The sequence below is a fragment of the Larus michahellis genome, chromosome 5, assembly GCF_964199755.1.
Source record: "Larus michahellis chromosome 5, bLarMic1.1, whole genome shotgun sequence".
NCBI classification, from domain to species: Eukaryota; Metazoa; Chordata; class Aves; order Charadriiformes; family Laridae; genus Larus; species Larus michahellis.
Window position 1 is genome coordinate 33,187,349 of NC_133900.1, and position 20,356 is coordinate 33,207,704.

Genomic DNA, 20,356 nt, shown 5'->3' on the forward strand with positions numbered 1-20,356 from the left:
GCACGTGGTAATTCTTCAGGAAAACTGGGAAAGGAAATTGCGTATATTGAGAGGGCAATATAAATCTTTGCTCTGACAACAGTGTAGCTAAACAGACAGTACTTAAATCCATCTATGTTATAGCCTCTGTATCTAATCTATCTTGTCATCGTGCTATTACTGCTAGGTATTGTAAAAAGAGTCTATGAAACTCCTTGGTCTCATTGGGCAACCAGCAGGTTGCTCTCGCAGTTTGTTGCCCAACTAAGCACCTAAGTACGTATTAAGCTTCATAAGAGCAGAGGCAGCCTTCCATTTCCTGCTAACAAAACCAGTACTCTCAAAATGGAAGAATATTTTTATGAGCTTTCACTATATAGAGACAAACTTCAAACAAACTGATACATGCCATAAAAACCAAATTGTTATCTGTATTTGTATTCTGTGTACAAGCTCTCAAACGTGGTGTTTCTCCATCTTTTTGGGCCAATGGATTACTGTTGAGTGGTCAATATGTAACTAAGTTCCTAATTTTTATTTCATTAATTTACATCTGTGGAATAACTGCAGCCTGCTTACAATAACCTCCACAGGCCACTGCTCTAAAATAGAAAGCTTTCCTTGAATATGGTGTGTTTGCACGAGGATACAAGTTGTGTTTTTCAAGGTTAAAAACAAGAAAATGACTGAGGAAAGGGGCCATTCACTGTGAAACTGAAGCATGGCATTAGTAACTGAAAAGTAAAAACCTGTAATTGTTATTATAAAAACAGAAGTAAAGTACTGGTGGTTCACATGTCATCTCAAATATTCAAAGTGCTCTACTTCCAGGAGTACTTAAGGCAACTTGCTTCTTGAAGCCAACAGTTGAATATTGTTTAAATTGTATTCAGACACAACTTTAAAAACTATAAATGAAAGCAACAAAAAGGATAATTTTGGAAAGAACTGACATTAATGAGAGGAAATTACTGTCTTCTAGGAGGAAACAACTGCCATGAGAATGTAGTCAGAGGAACACACACTTGGAACCAGAGCGGCAGCAGAAATATTTCTATATAGTAAAGATAATGCAGATCCAACAACAGAAATCTTTTTATTTGAGTTACAATATACCTGGTTGGGCTTCCATATTATATCATTAGTATACAAACCAGCTAATACCATACCAACCTTTGTAAATACAGAATAGACCAAATATTTAACCATAAGACATTACTGCAGTCTCTGCCACAAGCACTTGTTTGTTGAGCACAGTTTATGGCATGATATACAAGCTATAGAAAGAACAAATTCATCCTTGACTTAATTCTAAGGATTTTCACCTTTTATGCAATGCGTTACCAAAAAGAATACTATAAGCTGAATGAGGGAAGCTAGTGCACTGATGGTATGAGCTTAAACATAGATCTTAAACATGAAAAGTCATTACTGGTTCCTAGACAAGGTGAAACTGATTTCAGTCTTTGCCACTCCTTGGAGCAACAAGATCTGCTGCAGAGGCTACTTAGAGTTTGCCTTTATTTTAAAGACAGTGGAATGAGGCCCTGGTATGTGAAGAAATAAGGGGGGAGGGGGAGGCCTCTGTATTTTCACAAGCAATCTCTCTGGGTAATTATGGACAGGTGCTGATAGATTCTACAGGAAAATTATTTAAGTCTTCCTGAAAATAATTATAACTACTCTTACTTTTGCAGCAAGCTGTAGCAGATTCTCAAACTGTTTACAACAAACTTGCCTGCAACTGAAGCACAGTCTCATCTAAAAAGCAATGCTGAGCTAATTCTGCACCAGCTTTTCTGAACAGCTTTTAGCTGATGCCCTGAAGTTTTTATTTTTGGAAGCCAAAACAGAGTTAGCTACAACTAGACTTCGACCAGAACGATAATAGTCCTGCTTTGTGAATGGAGACAAGAAACATGTGCAAACTAAATCCTAGTGTCTTGTCTTTTCCATCCACATTAAAAGAGACACCTTCACTACATCATTATAGTTTTACCTAATTCTGATAAAATCTGGTAGTTATGCCTCATGCCTGACCCTGGCAGCTTCTAATTTGAACCATTCTCCAAAGGTTCACCATTGCTTTAAAGGAGTTAAATAAGTATTTATCCTCATTTCACAACCAGAAAAACTGAGGCATTGCAACTGCTTCTTGCCATGGAAACTTCTAGTTAAAAGTGAAAGATGTGTGTGATCTGCAAAGAAACTACTAATTTACCTAAGGCCACAGGAAGTGCTGATGTCAAACCCCTGAGCTGAATTCAGGAACTGCCACCTCTTTACCCTGGTTGCAAGCCACAGCTCCTTGCCCTCCGGATCTGCAACCTAGATTCCCACCACCACATCTGCCAGGCTGGCTGGGTCTTTGGCAGCTCAAGGCGGGGGTACTCCTTACCCATCTCTGGAATCTATATCACAGACAGATTTCTGGGAAATCAGTTTTACAATGTCTGCTTAATACCAGGAGAGCTGTAGTTTGTACAAGAGGCAAGAGAAATTCACTGAGCACTTTGTAAAGAAAAATCAAATACTGTACTTCCTAGATTCACATGGCATTATTCGGAAGCTCCATGCAAGTGGCAATCAGTGTAAAACTACTTAATTTACAATCTTAAGATTAAAAAAAAAAAGGCATCGGTAATATGGCTGCATTTGTAGGCATGAGTAATGCTCTTTCTAAAAGCTGGAGAAATATCTTTGGATCTCTGTGCCTTTCACAAACAAGGAACGGGGATTATAAAATAATCTCCTGAAGGTATTACCCCAACTGTCTCCATTATGCAAACAGTAACGGGGAAAGCGTCCTGGGGGTGCCTTATATAACTCCTTGCTCCGAACCCCTCTTCGCACTCAGGGAATTTATCTTTCCTCTGACCCGCTGGAATTCAGAGCGAGAACCGCGGGTGCCGTGCCGGGCGCACCACGGGGCTGACCGGCGGGGCGTCGGGCTGGGGCAGAGCCGCCAGGCGGGGCCGGCCGGCAGCAGCGCAGGAGCCGCGGAAACTTTGCGCCGCAGGGGCAAGGGCCGGGCAGCGGCCACGGCGGCGCCGGGGGGACCCGGCGGAGCCCCGCTGTCCGCCTCGACCCTCCTCCTGGGCTAAGGCACGGAGAAGAGGAAGGCGGCCGATAAGGAAGTTGCACCAGTCGCCTCTCCCCGCCCGCCGGAGAAGAGCGGGCAGCGGCCTCCGGGGGCAGAGGGGCGGCGGCAGGGGGCTGCACAGCGCGGAGCTGGGGCGACTTACCCATGGTGCCGCCGCGGCCTCCTCCTCCTTCTCGCCCTCCTGCTGCTGCTGCTGCTGCTGCCACCGCCACCTCTCCGCTGGTGCGGAGGGAGGCGCGGGAGGCGTGTGCGCGGAGCGGGGCGGGCGCGGCAGCGGCGCGGAGCCTGCGTGCGGCGCGGCTATGAGTCAGGGTAACACATCCGGGCAAGGCCGCCTGGGAGACACCCCGCCCGGCGGCACCCTGCCACCACCCGCTGCTGCCGGGGAAGGGCGGGCAGCCACGGAACGAGGAGGCGGTGCGGGGCCGGCGGCAGCGCCCCCGGCTGGGGAGGAGGCGGCTGGGGAGGAGGCGGCTGGGGGAGGGCGGGTCCCCACAGGGAACGGCGGCTCCCGCCCCTCGCCGCGGCCCCGGGCCTCCTTTGTTAGAGGGGCTGGGGTGGGGCACGGCGCTGAGGGAGTGGGGGGCGTCGGTACGACCGTTAGTAACGGCTACGAGCGCGCGCGGCAATCTCCCTCACGCTGTGGGCGCCTGAGGTCGTTCCTGTGTTTTCCCGCTGCCCCGCATCCTGCGGGGAGAAGGGGCTGCGGTTTTATCGGCGGGGCGGTGGGAGCGGGGGGTTTCTGCCATGCTGGCCGTCCCTCGGCGTTCTGTGGAAGGCGGGCGGCTGCAGCTTGCGGCCGGTGAAGGAGAGCGAGGCTGGAGACCGGGTGGGGCGGCGAGAGGGCCGCGCCCCGGTCCGCCGTCGCTGGGCGGGAGGGCGGCAGCCGCTTCTTCCAAGTTCCTTCAAAAGGCCCGAGCGCCGCCGAGGCTCTCTCCCCGCCGCGAGAGGTGGTGGGGCAGTTTAAAAATGGGGAGCGTTTCGCAGGAGTGGTGGATTAAGATGGGTGAAAAAGCAGCTTTTGGGTGGGCCGTGTGAGGAAAAGAGTCAGTGGAGGAAACTGCCAGGTGAAGTCCAATTGCTGTACGTTGTGCTGCACCGACGTTGCAAGTTTTACACCCAAAGCTGGAAGGCTTCTGCACGAGGTAGTTATGTGTGGAAGGCATTTTTAACAAGAAAATGAATCTCTGTATTCAGCATTCCCCCTTCCTTTCTGCCCCGGGATACTCTATAATGCAGGAAACAACGAGAAACTGTTTACTGTTACAGTCCTCTCATTGTAGCGCTTTCACTGGGAACTGTTTTGGGGCAGGGTTGAAATTAATTGAGTAGCTCTTGTAGCATTTTCACTTTTTCTAAATCTTTCCATATTTATGCATTCACAGGTTTACCTGAGTAAATTCTAAAGTATGATTAAATAGAGTAGGACCAAAGAGTACGATAGAGGGTCTTGCTCGCTCTATAGGAACGGATAGGCCAGAGACAATTCAGATGAGTGATGCAAAAAAAGAGTTGCGGATGAGTCAGCCCCCACAGTGGCTTCACAAGTGACACCAGTAGCCTCTTTCAGCCAGCAGTCAGCACCTGCCAGGGGTTTCCTCTCTGGAAGAGGTCCCGGGAGCTCTCATGGCTGTAAAAGGGCAGTGTGATATGACAAGCAAAGAATAATTCATCAGTCCTTCTGCAGAGTACAGGCTGAACATCTTGGGGTTTGTCCATTTACTTTGGTGTAGCCCTGTGATTCAGCAGCTCTTTCCTTAGGACATCAGCAGAATTTTGCAGTTGACTTCAGCGGGGTTAACCACTGTCCCAGTATGCAGAAACTGACACTGAAGATATATAATTTTATGAGCAGCTGATACTGAAAATTTGTATGTTTTTACAATGGCTAGACAACTAAAACACTTAGGTTACTGTCTTCATTGCACTGTGACTGCAGAAAATTCAAACCAGAGCATGTTGGTTTTTTAACTGCAGGGATTGTCTAGTTGAATACCTAATAAAATACAGGGATTCTTAAATGAGTCTGAGTGGTGAAAAGTTGTATTTTTCTCCTTCCATCTATTTTCAAATCCTGCCTGAAATTCATTTTTGTTCTACAGTTTTGCCTCCTTATTTCTTTTGCTCAGAAGTAAGTTTTGCTTAGGCTTTTTATCTGTGTCCCAAATGTTTCCTTGACATGTCTGGGGAAAAAGGCAGTGAAATACTGTTCCTACTGATCCGTCTCTGAGGGGTCATGGAGGAGATGTTCCATGCATTATTCCATATTATTTCCCAATTGGATACCTGGGATAAATCAGAGAAATCTGTAAAATGCATGAGTTTCACAAGTTTACTTGCATATCCTGATTGAAATGCACACCTATATCTTTGCAAGACCCAGAAAGTTAGGACTGTTACCTGCTCCAAGAGAGGATTTTGAGGACAGTGACTTCTAAAGAGTTCTGCTTTGAAAAAAAAAAAAAAATGCCAGAAAGAGGCCTGGCACTGCAGAACGTCTTTGATTATAATTGGTTTTGGTGGATCCAAAAGAACTGTGCAAAAGTAGGGAGACTTTTTGATCTTTTGACTGAATACTTGTTAATTCTAGAGAGAGAAAGAGAAAAATCTGAAGAAGCCAAGGACTTCATTTTTGTCAATCTCTCCATTAGGTACAAGTTTACAATGGAACAAAGGGCTATTGTAAAAAAAAATAATCCAAATAAAGCCCTGCCATTCTTGTAGCTCAATGCAAGATCAAGTATGTATGGCTACTCGCGGTACAGTGCAAAAGGACGAGGAGCCTTCCTGAGGGGAATTTCCATCTCCAAGAGACTATACAGAAGAGCTTTGGGCCATCAAGCTTTAGATATCATATCTATAGAAGATTATATGCAAAATCAGTGTGCTGATTTTTTTTTAAAGTGATTAGCACCTGTGAAGTGTGATGCTTGTGAGAATATCTCATTAAAAATAATGAAACGATTATGTTCTTGATGTATACATCAAGGAAAAAAATTAATTAAAAAACAAGTTTTTGAGGAAAACTGGGAACTAGAAGAAATGTATTAAGTTACCAGTGAGGTTTGCAGTAGAAGTTGGGAAGAAACCTGTACAAGCACATTCTGTGGATTTCAGGGGATGTTTAATTTCAGCAGTGGGGAAGAGAATGGAAGATTCTTTCATAAAAATATCCTTTAGAATAGCTTATGAGATCCCTGCTCATTTCTGCACTTGTAAATGCAGCTGTGGAAATTGAGTTGTATACTACAGAAATTATGAAGTTTTTAACAAGTGCTGTCTCGGCACTCCCAAACACTGACTGTGTCTTATGTACTGCAAGAAAATGGAAAAATTTGGTCAAAGTGACCTTCCAGTGCTTACCACTTCACGAATTTTCTTTTTCGTATCCTGCATCCATTTCAAATTCTCAGCACATCTCCTCACCCCTGATGTAGCAACTCTTTGAAAAGCTTTCTCACACATATTGCATCATTTAGTTTGGCACAAAGGTGCAGGTAAGGAATATATTTTTAATTGCCTCTGTACTGATCTTAGAAACCTACATGAGCAACAGGAGGATGTCGGGATGCTTGAATACATAAGGAAATATGATATAGTACTGTAATTCAGTGGAATTTAGGTCATCTGGTGGGAATAGCTGTCACAACCTGTTCCATAAGTAAAGAAGGGCAAAGAATGCCAAAGTATGGGTAGCACTTTACCTTTTGTTTCCTGTTAGAGGCACAGACAACTCCCTGAGTCCTGGCACCTTGAGAAATTTAAGTTCTTGTAAAACCAGAGGTGGAAATAGTGCAGTGCAGGACTATCTGTGAACTTGCACGTGGAAAACAGGACAAGCTACTTCTTGAGATCTTCCTGCGATATGGGGAGGCAACAAAGTGTGCATGGGGACAGAGTGTTGCCAGGGATGACTCAATGTTCTCCCTGAGAGTAAGCTGCCTCACATTTTCCATGGGATAAGAACAGTTATTAATACAGAAGTGAACACCTGACCTTGTCCTGTGATAACTCATTCATGTTCCCATATCCAGTGTGTAAATATTCATGATAAAGCCTTTCTGTTAAGTGCTGGAAGTTGGAATTAGAAAACTCCAGCCTTGACATAAGGTAGAACTTTCTAGCTGTGAGTGCAATTTAAATACCAGAATGGGTGATCTGGGAAAGTGAAATCTGAGAAATTCATGGTGTTTTTGTCTCTCAATCCCAAACTTTCAAAAAGCAAAGCTTTAATCTGTCTGAAGGAAAAATTTGTGTGTGTTATGTGTGAGTCTGTATGCATTGTGTGTCATACTAAAAGATTGCAGTAATCCTTTCTGGAGTGAAAATTTGGGACTTTTTGAATGACCAGTATCTCCCGCTTTCTTCCTGGGTATAGGGGAGAGTAAAAATTGCATACGATGCTTGGTACATTCATAATGTATGAAGACAGTGGCTACAGACTAGACTTACTTTTTAGAGCTGAAGGAGGTTTCCTGTGTAGTCAGGAAGGAATTTCTTCCTTTTTCCCCTCTAACGTAACTGGGCAGTTGTATTATTTTTTGTTTGCTTGCTAGGGTTTTGTATTTATTATAGCTTTCCTACAGTCCCTCAAGAAGAGATAGGAGAGCAACTGGAGGGAAAAATTGCTCCAAGATTATTTTGCGTGTATAAAATCTACTCAGGTGACCTAGTTACAATATCTAGGCTTGAGAAAGACTTTGATTCCAGGTGAGGTTGGTAGGGACCTTGCCTATATTTGCCTTCCCCCTCACTACGAGAGGCAGTTTGCCAGCCAGACTCTCTCTGTAGATCTTGCCTAAACAGAATCCAGTCACGCAGCTGTCTTGGGCATGAGAATTTGGTGGTTCCCTTTCCTCACAGTCGAGTTTGGCTAAATCCCATTAGGGTTCAGGTGAGTAAAGTCAGACTAATCTACAGAATATCTAGGTTAAATTTATTGGCTTGTGATACACAGGTGACCTATTGTCCCCTGATGGCATTATGCTTAAGGAAGTGATTCAAGACAGCTGAGAGGGCTGGGAAAAAAAAGTAGAAAAGGATGAACTAGCTTTCTGGTTTATATCCTATAAAGGCAAGTGAGAACTCTGCTTTTTTTGGCCAATGTAGATACCATAAAATGAAAGAGGTTAAGATATTCACCAAGAAGGGGTTTTGTCTGCAGACATCTCTAGCTGTGCTGTAAGTATATTCTTCCCATTATTGGATGGCTATTTTAGTCTTTTTCCTACTTAAGTTAGAGGGATGTGAAATAAATTGGGGAAAAAAAGCTTTTTTATTGATTCAGACTGCTATTTCTGAGTAAGTGCTAATAGATAATTGTGTTCTCGGGTAAAGGTTTATTTTGGAGTTGTTAGATGTACAAAGCAATTATACAGTGCTCTTTAATTGTATGTCTTTAGTATATCTACATTTGTGTAAGTCGTGTGTTTTTGGACTTAGTGAAGTGCATGCATCTGTGGCAGAGTTTGCTACAGTGTATTCTATTTACGTGTTATGAAGCATTTTATACTTAAATGTTATAATTTATTACTACAAAAATAGTGTTACTCTAGTGAAACTATTATGTCCTATTTATTTTTCTGCTTCCATCAGTTTCTCTATTTTTGTGCAAAGAAAATTAAGCCCCATAGCTTCTGGCTTGATAGTACTGATGGAGAGAATTTGAATTCTACCTAAGCAATAATAATTGCTAGAGCAAAGCTGTAGCTAAGTAAGGCCACTGTGTTCAACTGTTAGTGATGCATAAACTAAAAGATTACTATATGGGAAAGGACATTTTAGGGTAGAGTTACAAAAAAGACTGGTTTGAAATCCCACCTTTTATACTTTCTAGGTGATAAAGGCAAATTACTTTGGTCTGTGATTGTATGCCCATGATGATAGTCTTCCAACAACTGATGGATGAGAATCAATCCATTGTTCATTGCATGTATTCTGATAGAATCAAATAGCCAAAAAGAAAGTCCAAAAAAACCCCACTAGGCTTTAACACACGGTATATCTCTCAGTGCCAGGTTCAATACTGCAGTGCTTTAATAACATTAGTAATCTCTCAGAATTTAAATAAGATATGTGTACGTCAGCCTTTCTTATTTAAATCTTTCTGCCCTTTTTGAACGTTGCAATCCAGTGAGATTGAGCTTCCCTAGTGCCCTTTAACTCTTTCTTTATTTTGCCTCCATTTGCTACCTCCCCATCAGGAAATAATTTTGCTACACTTGACAACTGAACTAATTCTGACTAAAGTTAACAATAAGGTAATAGGCAGATGACTGTCTTCAGAGGAATTTGCAACTCTGAGGCACTGTCTTGCCACTTATTGCCCACAACATGCTAGTGTTACATTAATCTGGAGAAGGGAATATCTAGCTGCATGGACTGTGTCCTTTTAAAGCCTGTCTTTAGTTCAAGCAGGTGAAATATGAACTCTGTGGTTTATTTAATTTTTGGTTCTTTAGTACAGGAATTCAGGCTATATCTTAAGGTAGCAAAAATTCTTTACTGTGTATACATGCAGGACGCTGTATGTTTTGTGGTTCCTTAACAGTAAAACTGGCTATAGGTTTCAATGAATTTCAGAAACAGAACGTTCACTAAATATGTACATATCTATATCTTCACATATATTTAATATGTATATGTCTATATATATGCATAGATATTTCTGGGATATCTTAAAAACATAAATCCACCATGAACTGAGAAAAAAGGTCTTTTTGCATCTGTAGAAGTCTGAAATAATAACTGAATATCATAGACAAAATCCGTAGGCTTTAATTTTTCAATATTATAGAATTTGACATTTTCACAAATATGTTACAGTCTTCACATTCCTGCTGAATGCATCATTTTGCTGCATGTCCCTCTGTTGTTTTTTTTTTTTTTTTTCCCCTTTTTTCCTTTCTACCCCATGAGGTACTGCAACCCATATTTCTCTAACTGCATTGCACAAAGTAATTAGCTGCACCCTGTTGTCTTGGGTCGTAGAGGTAAAACCCGCTTTGCAACCAGGCAGCTCCAGGCATAACCTGGTGATTTGAAGTAATTAATTTTGTCATTTTTTGTAGGCAAGCTCTTATACTGTATTTGAGATACAGCAAGAAACAACCTGTAATAACAACTGTGATTTCTGTAGCTGAAAGCATGTGCTTGGGCAAATATGAGAAGAAAACTGAATTTTCAGAGATGCTGAACTCCATTCTGATCTGAGCTCTCTCAAGATTCTTTTCCTTGTATTTCCTTTTACCGTGCAGTTCAGGAGGTTGAGGTGGAATAGCAGCTTAGGCTGTAAAAGTGCAGCAAAAGCAAAGGCAGGGTGTGTATCTGTGTGTGTATAAGGTGCGTGATGGGGCAATTAACTGTAAGTGCTGCTTCAGGCAATGAAGATGCTGGTGTTTATGAAGGGATCAGCAAGCGTCTCTTTCAATTTTTTTTAGTTGTGAATTTTGCATTCTTTTTATCTTTCTTTTTATCTCTTTTTTTTTTTTTTTGCCTAGATCGTTGAAATCTAGGTAGTGATGATGACGTTACCAGTAAAAACCACATCCATTGTGGCATCAAGAATAAGTTGTAGCAATTCTAGTGAAAGATGGTGTCTTCCAAAACTAGCGAGGCTGTTATCTTCTCTGAATATTGTAGCAAGCTCTTGGCAAGCTTGCCTCTTCACTGAGGCTGAGAATTTCAGAAAGTTAATTCTGAGGCATTCAAATGCCCACAAGAGCTACTCTCAGGATGTCAAGGCATTTAACTCTGTAACTACTTGATAAGTTAAATCTAAATGTTTCTTTCTTCAGATTTCTTGGGGTTTGCATCCACAGAAGGTTTGGTATCTCAAAATATTTGTGTCGGTTTCTCCTTGCTTCATGTGCTTTCCTTTTCCCCAAAAAAGGGCATTGATCTACATATAGTAGCAGGAGAGCTCAAAAATTATGAAATGTGCTAATTTTAACTGTCTCCTGAAAAATATTACTGAAACAACTTCATTGAGCTGGGTTCCCAGCTTCTTATTGTTTGCCTCTGTAAGGTTTGGTCCATCTAAAAAACCAAACATAGTGATATTCCAGGCCCAAACAAATTTATTTACTTTCCCCAGTGGGAATGGAGATACGAAAATATTGTTCAAAAAAAAAAAAAATCTTGCCTTTGGGGACAGGTTCATTTGCCTCCAAGCTCCTCAGGTTATACATAAGACTTCTCTCCCTTGAGAAAGATTGAGATTTCAATACAACAGGCAGATGAATAATATAGGGCATCGGGATTGTTGATGAATGTGAAAGAGAAAAGGTGTTGTGTAGCCTGCAGTCTTTAAAATGATACTTGATTGAGGGTGGTTGGACTTGATGGATGAGGATGCCAGGTACATGACAGCAGCTTGATAGCAGTTGCAGCAGTCAGACCATGAAGGGACTAAGGAGTAAGAAAATATGATAGGACTATGAAGAGTTTACACTTGTATTGTGAAATTACACTTGAGATAAAGAAATAAGATTACTATCTGTTATACTCCAAGTAGTGATGGAAAGCTGATATCTGATGCATCAGGAGACAAGAAGGCAATAGAGACTGAAAAAAACCCAACACCTGATGTTTATATTGCACGATGGAAAAGATTTGTGGTCAGCAGTAGTGTTCTTGCATGTAGGAAAAGCTGCTAAGCTAGAAGATGCCCAAGCTATAGCAGTGGCAAGAGAGGATCAGATCATAGGTGGAATTGAATGCCAGTGCAATTACAAATGCAGAGATCCTTTAATATTTCCATGTTTTCTTTATCTACTGAACAAGCTACCAAAAAGAAAATAAAATGTAAAATAAAAATAAATTAAATCCAGACTGTTTAATCATTTAAGGATTATTTTCATCAGCATTTTAGGCTGAAGTCTGGGTTATTCCTCATTGTATGGAAGCCTCAAAATTGGCATAACACAAGGAGGTGCAAGAATGGAAAGTTTCACCGTTCTTTTCCTTACTGTGAAGAATATTGTGGGACAGACTTGAATCTGTGACAGACTCATATTCTGAGTCCTTGTGTGAAACTCGGACCTCATTTTCCAGCAACTGTACAGGTGTGCTCCCAATGTCTGGGACCATTCCCGAGCATGCTGAGCATGACCATTTACACGCAGCCTATGTATTATACGAGTAGGACATACACTTGTGTTCAGTCATAGCTCTTTCTAAAAACTGCTAAGTCCACACTTTTTCTAATAATGGGTATTAATATACTGGTTTTACTTCTCAGGCTTTCCAATTTTGAAGCTTAGAGCTGATTTTAAGTTGCCCTATTTTAGTGCTGCATAAGTACCTTAGCATATTTTTCCCACCACAGCTGTTAATTTAGCCTGTCAGGCGTTGTGACAAACTGTGAGACCTTGCAGGTACTTGTCGTGTCTGGAAACTTTATCTGTAGCAGCGCAAGTGGGGGCGGAAATTACAACAAAGGTAATTACCCAGGTATCTTGAACTTCAGGCAATGGAGGTTGCTCTTAAGAGTGATTTCCCTTGGGGGAGAATGGGGAAGGTAGGAGCTGGAGCCTGCAGTGCTGACGTGGTGCTCTCAGAATGGTTTTTGACATGGTGAGGAGGGCTGCAGCAGCAGAGGACTTGCAATCTGTAAGAAGAAATACAGCCCATCAACCACACGTAGGGCACAAATTGAAGCTGAGGGAGAGATGATGGGAGGGAGAGCATATACAGAAGGAGGATTTAAAATGAAAGTTTTAAAAGAGGTATGTTGTCTTTAGCCTTATAAAGACATTTCTGATTTAAATGGCAGTTTTCCAGTACATTCTACTATGCCTTTCCTACCTCTATGTTGTGTCCCTGACCACTCTGTCACCCCAAATGGTACTGTAGTTTGTCTCTTGATAGTTTCTGTATAAAAAGTGTCTCTCACTTGACATTAGCTTGCGTTCAGGGACACCCACGTATGTACCTAAATCTCAGTATTTTTTTAGTGATAAGGACCTCTGGAATTGAACCCAAAACTCAGTTGTCTCTTGTGGGCCAACAATGAACTAAGAGGCCTTTGAAAAATTAGCTTTGAAGTCTTAAACTGCTTGCTGCAGGGCTGACCACAGCTGTGCTTCTTGCACTTCCTGATGGCAAGCACTGCAGGGATGCTTAAGAGGTTTCAAGTAATCTCAATGCTGCTTTGTATTACTGAATTTTGATTTCTGATGTTGCATTTGAGGCTAGACACAATACGGTCCTTTTTCTTTGTGTATGAAACTGGTAACTACCCAAGCTTTACATTTAAAAACGTTTTAAATCAGTTAAAGATCTCTGGTATTCTCAAGTAACAGTCCCCAAAACTCTTGTCTTCACAAACCGAATTAATAAACAAACAATTAGCAGGAGAAAATTAAAAAAAATAATAAATAGTCATGAACCAGCATGGTTAAAATGGCCGTTTACTTCTCTGTTTGCTTTGATACATTTGTCCTGCATGAATCTTTACAGTCTGTTTTATTATAGGAAGTTTTCTAAGCTCCTGCGAACGTTATCCTAAACAGAGGCCCCAGTGAGAATGCTGCTTAGTGAGAGCACATTTCCCTCTTTTCTTGGGTTTGCATTAGTGATGACGAGTTTCTTGTGGAGCTTTCAGAACTCTTGCCAGAAAGATAAGGCTATCGTTCCTTTGCTATTGCCATTCATTATAGTCGCTGCTGCTTGGTGATGTGCCAAGAATAGTTCAGGGATTAGCTGGAGCTGGGCGTATGGTTACACCTGTGTATTCATGAAAATGTTATGAAAATAGTAGACTTGGAAGTGTAATTCACATGTACTATGAAGTATGTGTGAATCTGTATGCTTTGTACCTGCAAATTATGCAGATACGTAGGTCTGAAAAATCTGGCAACTCCTCTAATGCAAAAGACTTGCTTAAAATTATTCATTTAGAGCTATTTCTACATTGGTGTGTAGCAAGACAACTTCTTTTTTGGGTTTTTTTTTTTTGTGTGTGTGTGGTGTGGGTTTTTTCTTCCTCCCCTTATCCCCCCTGGCACTGTCGCCTATATATTGTACTTTTCCTTGTTCACTTTCTCCAGAGAGATTCTGTAGGGCTATGCATTTTGTGGGGAAGCCTCTTCCCTGTTTCTGTGCACTTTTCTAACTCCAGATGACCTTTGCCTCTCTCCTTGGACTAACAACAAGACCCATGGCTTAATCTAAGCAGCTGTGTGTTCTGACAGCATCAATGCACACCAAAGTCTAAACTGAGCCTCGTAGGCCCCATACCGGTTAATAATTCACAGATGCCTCTGGGATCCAATGCTGTCAAAATTCAGCATTACAAATGGCTTATCTACATAAAATATCTGGAAGCGAAAGCAAACAGTAACTAGTGAACGGACTGTTTGGAAGGGAAAACTTAATGATCGGTGTTTGATAGCATATTACCCTGATAAACTGGAAGGCTTGAAAATAAAAAGTCCATGGGTGATTTTTACAGGAGGGAACAAACATAAATAACTGGAGTCTTCAACAACTGTAATTTCTGCTTCAGAGTTTTACTGCAATATTTGATCCACTTTCCCCAGATATCTTACTCTACCAAATTAGAAGCATTATTAAGATGGGTGATGTTTACTTGTCAGAGAGAGGGCCTAAAATAAGGGGATGCTGCACTATGGTTCCTTGTAGGCTTCTGGACCCAGTTTTCTATTTCAGGCTGAAAAATTGTACTGTTCCTCAGGCTTGTTACTTTAATGGGAAAATTTGTGTTGTGCAGGGCAGGTAGGATATAATCACTTCAAAATGAACAAAAAAAATTCAGATACAATATTTAGCAGAAATTAAACATTTCCAAAGCTTTAAACTTTGGGGAGCTGGGGCTGCCTTGGCAAAAGCACAAATATCTTCCTAAGGGTCAGGCTTCTGTTGTCAGCAAAAAATGATGAGTCAAGCCCTGCTAACTGGCTTTATAAAACTCTGAGCTCTAGGAATTCTGCTGTTGTGGACATTTTTGTAGAGCTTTTTATTTCCCAGGCAAAAGCTCATTTGCATTGTGGTATTGTTATGTGTTTTCTTTTGATCTCCTACTTTGGATTTCTAAGACTGAGTGCTATTTTTTCTTTCCTTATGAATTTGCATTGCCCCAGGATATGGGAGGCTTGTTTGAACTCATTTAATTGGCCAGTGATGTGAAAAATGATCGTTTTCTATATTGGAAATGAGCTCAAGTAACCCTTTCATGGACTCCTTATAACCTACTGTAACTTTTCATGCGTTTCTACTGACTCAGGATTATCTTGTCTGGAAGGAGAATGAACGCTTCCAATCTTTTCCAGGTTTACAGATATTGATTTTTTTTTTTTGGGTTTACAAGACATCACCATAAAAATAGAAAAAAATCAAAAGATAATTAGCCACACTCTTCATTGTTCTTACTTCAGTGAAAATGATACAATTCCAATTAAATCAAAGGACATAATCCCAGTAGATATGATGTTCCTAAGAATAAAATTGAATCTGCTCTTTCATGTTTGCTTTAATTTGCTTCATTGTAAACTCAGTGAGCTTACCTTTTATTTACACAGAGGGTATGTTTTATGGGGTGGTTTTGGACAAGAAGAAAATAATATTATATTTTGGTTTATCCTTCAAAAGGCCTGATTGCAAGGATCTAACCATAAGTGTACAAAATCTGATCTTAAAAAAAAGCTTTATTAAAATATTTTTATTATCATTTATAACATGTTACAATTGCTTGTTGATTTTTAGAATGTTAGAGGAGGAAACTGAAAGTGTATACGTTATAATTTCAGTATAAAATGCCAAATTGAAATACATTAAACTACAAATTGTTTCTCTTATTGACACTCCCATGTTTCCAGCTATCTCTTTTGTCCTGCCCCATTGCAGACTCCTCCCCTGTAACATTTGACTTTACTCACAGTTGCCAAGCCCTGCAACAAGAAGCTGCATATCTCCTTTTAGTCCTGTTTAAAAGGAACTTGTCTGTACCTTGAAGTAGGGGGTGTTATCTTGAGATTATGAGGAAAAGGCAGTAATTTACTTAGCTTACATGCTGTTCAGAATCATCAGCTCCTGCTTTACTTCCCTTGTCTGTTGTCCCGTCCCCCGCCCCCCCCGCCAAGCTCCTAATTTAAATCACTTAAAAAATTTTTTTTTTTAATAAATCTTTGGTACAGCTGTTGTATGTGATCCTACGTGGTTTAACCAATGTGCTCAGGTTAGAGTGGACACACAGATTTGCTGTTGGATTTCATGTAGAAGTGCTTTAAATTCATTACTGAAAATTCAAACTTGTAATTGCTAAGTGATGGGGCCCTTACAATGAGGCATGTGGGTACATGTATTATAGAACAATTGCTGTCTTGTTCTTTGTGATTACTTTGCCTTTGAACTTGTAAACCTGTTCCTTAGGCTTACTGATGAACCTCCCATTCTTCAGTGCAGATGTTGAATTATGGTAGTTTCATCTGTATAAACTGTTTCGTAAGAAATGTGACCATTTTCCATCATGTAGCCTTAAATTTCTGTAGGGCATGTTAGCTATAGGAAAAAGTCATGACCAAAACAGTGACGAGCAAGTCTGAGGCAAAGAAATGATTCTTAACCACTGAAATCTGTAGAGAACTTGTGCTATTCCACTATGTAGTGTGGAGACAGGGATGGCCAAGTGTTTATCATTCTAAATTTTACCTTCTATAACTCATCAAAATTATTTCTCTTGCATGTATCTGTTCAGTTCTACTGCTCTTGGTGGTCTTGAATGTGATCCCCTTGCAAGGGGTGGCTACTGCCCGGTTGCCATGTGAAGGTACACATCAAAGATGTTATTTTAGAGCGGTTAGCATAGTTCTGCAAACTGTTTAGAAGACGTTCTGTATAATAGAATTAACTTGTCGTGCTTGGGCTTTCCAAAGTGAAATTCCAGATTGAAACTGAGACTGTCATTTGCATCACATCACAGACAGTGCAAGAAAATAATCGTAAAGAAAAAAGAACAGACAGACTGCGTTCCAGGAATTTTATGCTGTCTGCTTCTATTTCAGGGGGAACACGCACCATAGGTAGAAGTATACAGACTGGGAGGGATGTACACAGTACACTATTTGCATTTAATTTTCTTTTGAGGAGGAAAATCCAGACCTATAGGTTCAGGTTATCAAATTATTATCTTTCATGTTCCTTTTCTCAGAGTTTAACAAATAAGAAATATTCCAGGAAACACACACCAGATTTTTTCTTCTGTAATTGATGTATTTTTGGAACTATCTAAGATAAATGGTTGTAGAAGATGTATGGGAGGCTAGCCTGCAAGCTGTCTCAGGAACGACCTCCTTTCAAATATTCGCAGCGTGTGAGTTCTCCTACCTATCCAGCAACAGATTCAGCAAATCTTTTGTATATAAAAAAAAAAATAGTAAAAATTCCCAATCTTTGATTTCAATAACTCATTTAGTGATTTTTGTACTTCTGTGGTATTAACTTAAAAAGAAGCTTGCAGGTAGTATGTGTTTTCAATTAAACATATGTGCTTCTATTAGTGTTCTAAATCTATCAAATCTTTTAATTAGTTGGAACGTATGATTTTTGTCTTTGCTTTTTATGCAAGTGCTGTATTCTTTCTGGATGTACCACATAAAGTATCATATTGAAATTGAGAGTTGGACATAAACAAGATGTGAAATACGACTACAAGTTCATAAAACCCAGCAAAATACTGATCAGTTTTGTATTTGCCCTTGGCTAAAGGGGAAATATGATAAAACGGCTACCACAGAATACCAGTTCAATGCAAGCTCCCGGTGTGGACAGGTTACATTCACACCCGTGCATGTTCCAGAATAGATTCCTGCTGCAGACAAGCCCTCAGATCAGTTGACAGGAATGATGTTTCATCAATGTATGTATGCATATCTTAATTAAGGGTACATGTTGTTGGAGCTGACAGGAATGTCAGGCTCTTCAGATTCCCAGAAATACTTTAAGCCTGACAGATATGAAGCCAGTATTGGCTAAGTGCATTCAGATAACTTTTCACAAAAGATGAGTCATTCCTCTTCCTATACGAATTAGTACCATTCCTATAATCAGCATCTGAATTTTCCCTTCCTCTGTGAGATTATTCTGTAATGCTTTACAATTCAGAGACAGAGTTGTATATATTACACTATCTAACAAACACTTAAATGCAAGAGTATGCCATGCTTTTGAGACATAAATAGAATTTTATCTCAATTATGAAAACTCACTAAAGGCTTAAGTGTTATTGAGAACATATATTGAGATGCAAATGTATCTCTTAAGAGAAATTTTGTTATTTTTCTGGTCATAGACACAATTACTATCAAAGCGTGATTAAATCTTGGAAAATATAAAGTGTTCTGTAGCTGAGGGAAAGGGGGTTTGTCCCGGTCCTTCTGGGTGCTTCATTTAAGTTATATCTCACTCAAACAGATCCTAATGTTGTGTGGTGCTGTGAGTCGTTACTCTGGTCTAGTAAATAGAGAGATTATTTTTATTTATTTTTTTTAATATCTAACTGTCATATTGATAAAATCCCTAGTGTGGAAGCAATTTTATGAGGAAGATATACTTTAAACATGTATAGCTATCAGTAGAAATCACCTTTATGCAGACATCAGTGTATAAGTAAAATAGGTATTGTTTAACTGTATCAATTTCATCTTAGTATGTAACCTCGTTTTTCTTTCTGGAATTTGTTTCAAGTAGTCATTTAGGTCAGATCTGCACTACAAAGTTTTGCTGTCAATGCTGTTATTACTTTTATTTAATAGTCAATAGCCACTGATTTCCTTTAGTCTTTTATTCATAATAATCCTTTTCTTCGTATACAGTGGCCAATAAAATAGTCTTTCAAGTAAAAGACCCTGGAAGTCTGAGAACTACCTGCTGGAGCAGGAATAGATACTAATGAGCTCAGTGAGGGAAATAGACTTATTCCTCATGGGAGACTGCCAGAGAAATTAAATGGACTGGGCATGAGGTTTTAGGCACAGGCAAAATGTAACTGCAGCCCTCAGACAGCATTGAGGAAATGCTTTGAATACTATAGCTAGGACTGAGAAGGAAAATGATCTAAAAAATACCAAGCACTCTGGTACTAATGATGATGAAGACAATTTTCAGAATATTTGGGAGGTAATTGCTGAAATTGAGTATTTGTCCTGGTATGAACAGTGGTCACAAGCTAAACAAATGTGTAACAGTTTGGTTGTGTCAGTACTAAGTACAGTTTATTATTTACTAGTTCAGTGTAAGTTTTCTGCCAATATTAATTTTGATTAAGGGCTTTAGAACTGGATGTTGACCTGGCATAAGTACAAAAACACACAGACAGGAGGATTCTATCTCTTTTGCTGCAGTTGGTCCTTAGTTAAAGTGGCAGAAAATCTGTGTGGACAAGCCAGAAATGAAAAACAAGTGTAAATAAACATAACTAAAAAAAAAGAGGGGGGGGGGAAATGATTTCAAAATGCAGCATGAAATTCTTCCTGAGCCTACTTGCATAAAACTGATCCATTAGCAACAAAGGGCAAAATGAGCAGAAAGTAGAAAAGAACAACTAATTTAATCTTTTCAGTCTTGCTATTTTAGCGAAACAAGGGAATAAATATGGGCTGGGTTTTGCACTTCTTTCAATCTAGCCTGTAATCAAGGATATGCTTTTTTCTTTTGCAATAAACAGCATGGGGTTTAAGAAACGTCAAGTAAGAGGGACATGTGCATTAATCCAGGGCTTCTCCTGCTAGGTGGTCAAATATACACATCATTAATAATATCTACTCTTTAGCAACTCATAGGTCTCTTGATCTGTTTCCAACATGAAATTTCAAGCTGTAAGATGACTCTTGTTGGTTAATCTTATTTAGGATCTCTAAATAATTATGATTACCCATGTTCGGTGAAGGCAAATTCAAATTTGCCTTACAGGAAAATGGAGTACATATCTTAAAAGTGGAGCATGACCTACTGTGTAGCCTGAAAATGCAGGCTGAAAGACCACATGTTTGTTCTCTATGATTATACCGATGTGAGATAGAAATCAGAGAGGGAGAAAAATAGAATTAAACCAGGTATGGCATATGGACATAAGAGTGTAGCGTGTTCGTTAATTAATTTTGGCAGGACCGAAGAAGCAGCAGCTATTTAATTAAAAGAAAAATAAGATTCTGGAACAACCTTCTGAACAGTTGAAGTACCTGACTGGTTTTAAGGTGGGGATGGATGCGCTTGTGAGCATGACTAGCTGTGTTACAAAAGGTGGAAGTTTATTGA

At 40.2% G+C, this 20,356-nt stretch overlaps 1 protein-coding gene and 1 long non-coding RNA gene across 7 annotated transcripts in view; one reads left to right on the forward strand and one right to left on the reverse strand.

The window, feature by feature from the left end:
* The window catches only part of RAP1GDS1 (Rap1 GTPase-GDP dissociation stimulator 1), a 102,607-nt gene extending 98,618 nt beyond the window's left edge, over window positions 1-3,989 (reverse strand). The window contains exon 1 of one of the 6 annotated variants that reach the window (XM_074589514.1): window positions 3,225-3,989. In XM_074589514.1, coding sequence (XP_074445615.1) covers window positions 3,225-3,228 — 4 coding nt within the window. In that variant the 5' untranslated portion in view covers window positions 3,229-3,989. The remainder of the gene's footprint in view (window positions 1-3,224) is intronic. The other 5 variants (XM_074589511.1, XM_074589516.1, XM_074589510.1 and 2 more) reach the window with 5 other exon arrangements.
* Window positions 3,990-8,155: 4,166 nt separating this feature from the next.
* Window positions 8,156-20,356, forward strand: part of LOC141744169 (uncharacterized) — a 53,316-nt gene continuing 41,115 nt past the window's right edge. The window contains exon 1 of the long non-coding RNA XR_012587354.1: window positions 8,156-8,263. This is a non-coding gene — a long non-coding RNA (uncharacterized LOC141744169). The remainder of the gene's footprint in view (window positions 8,264-20,356) is intronic.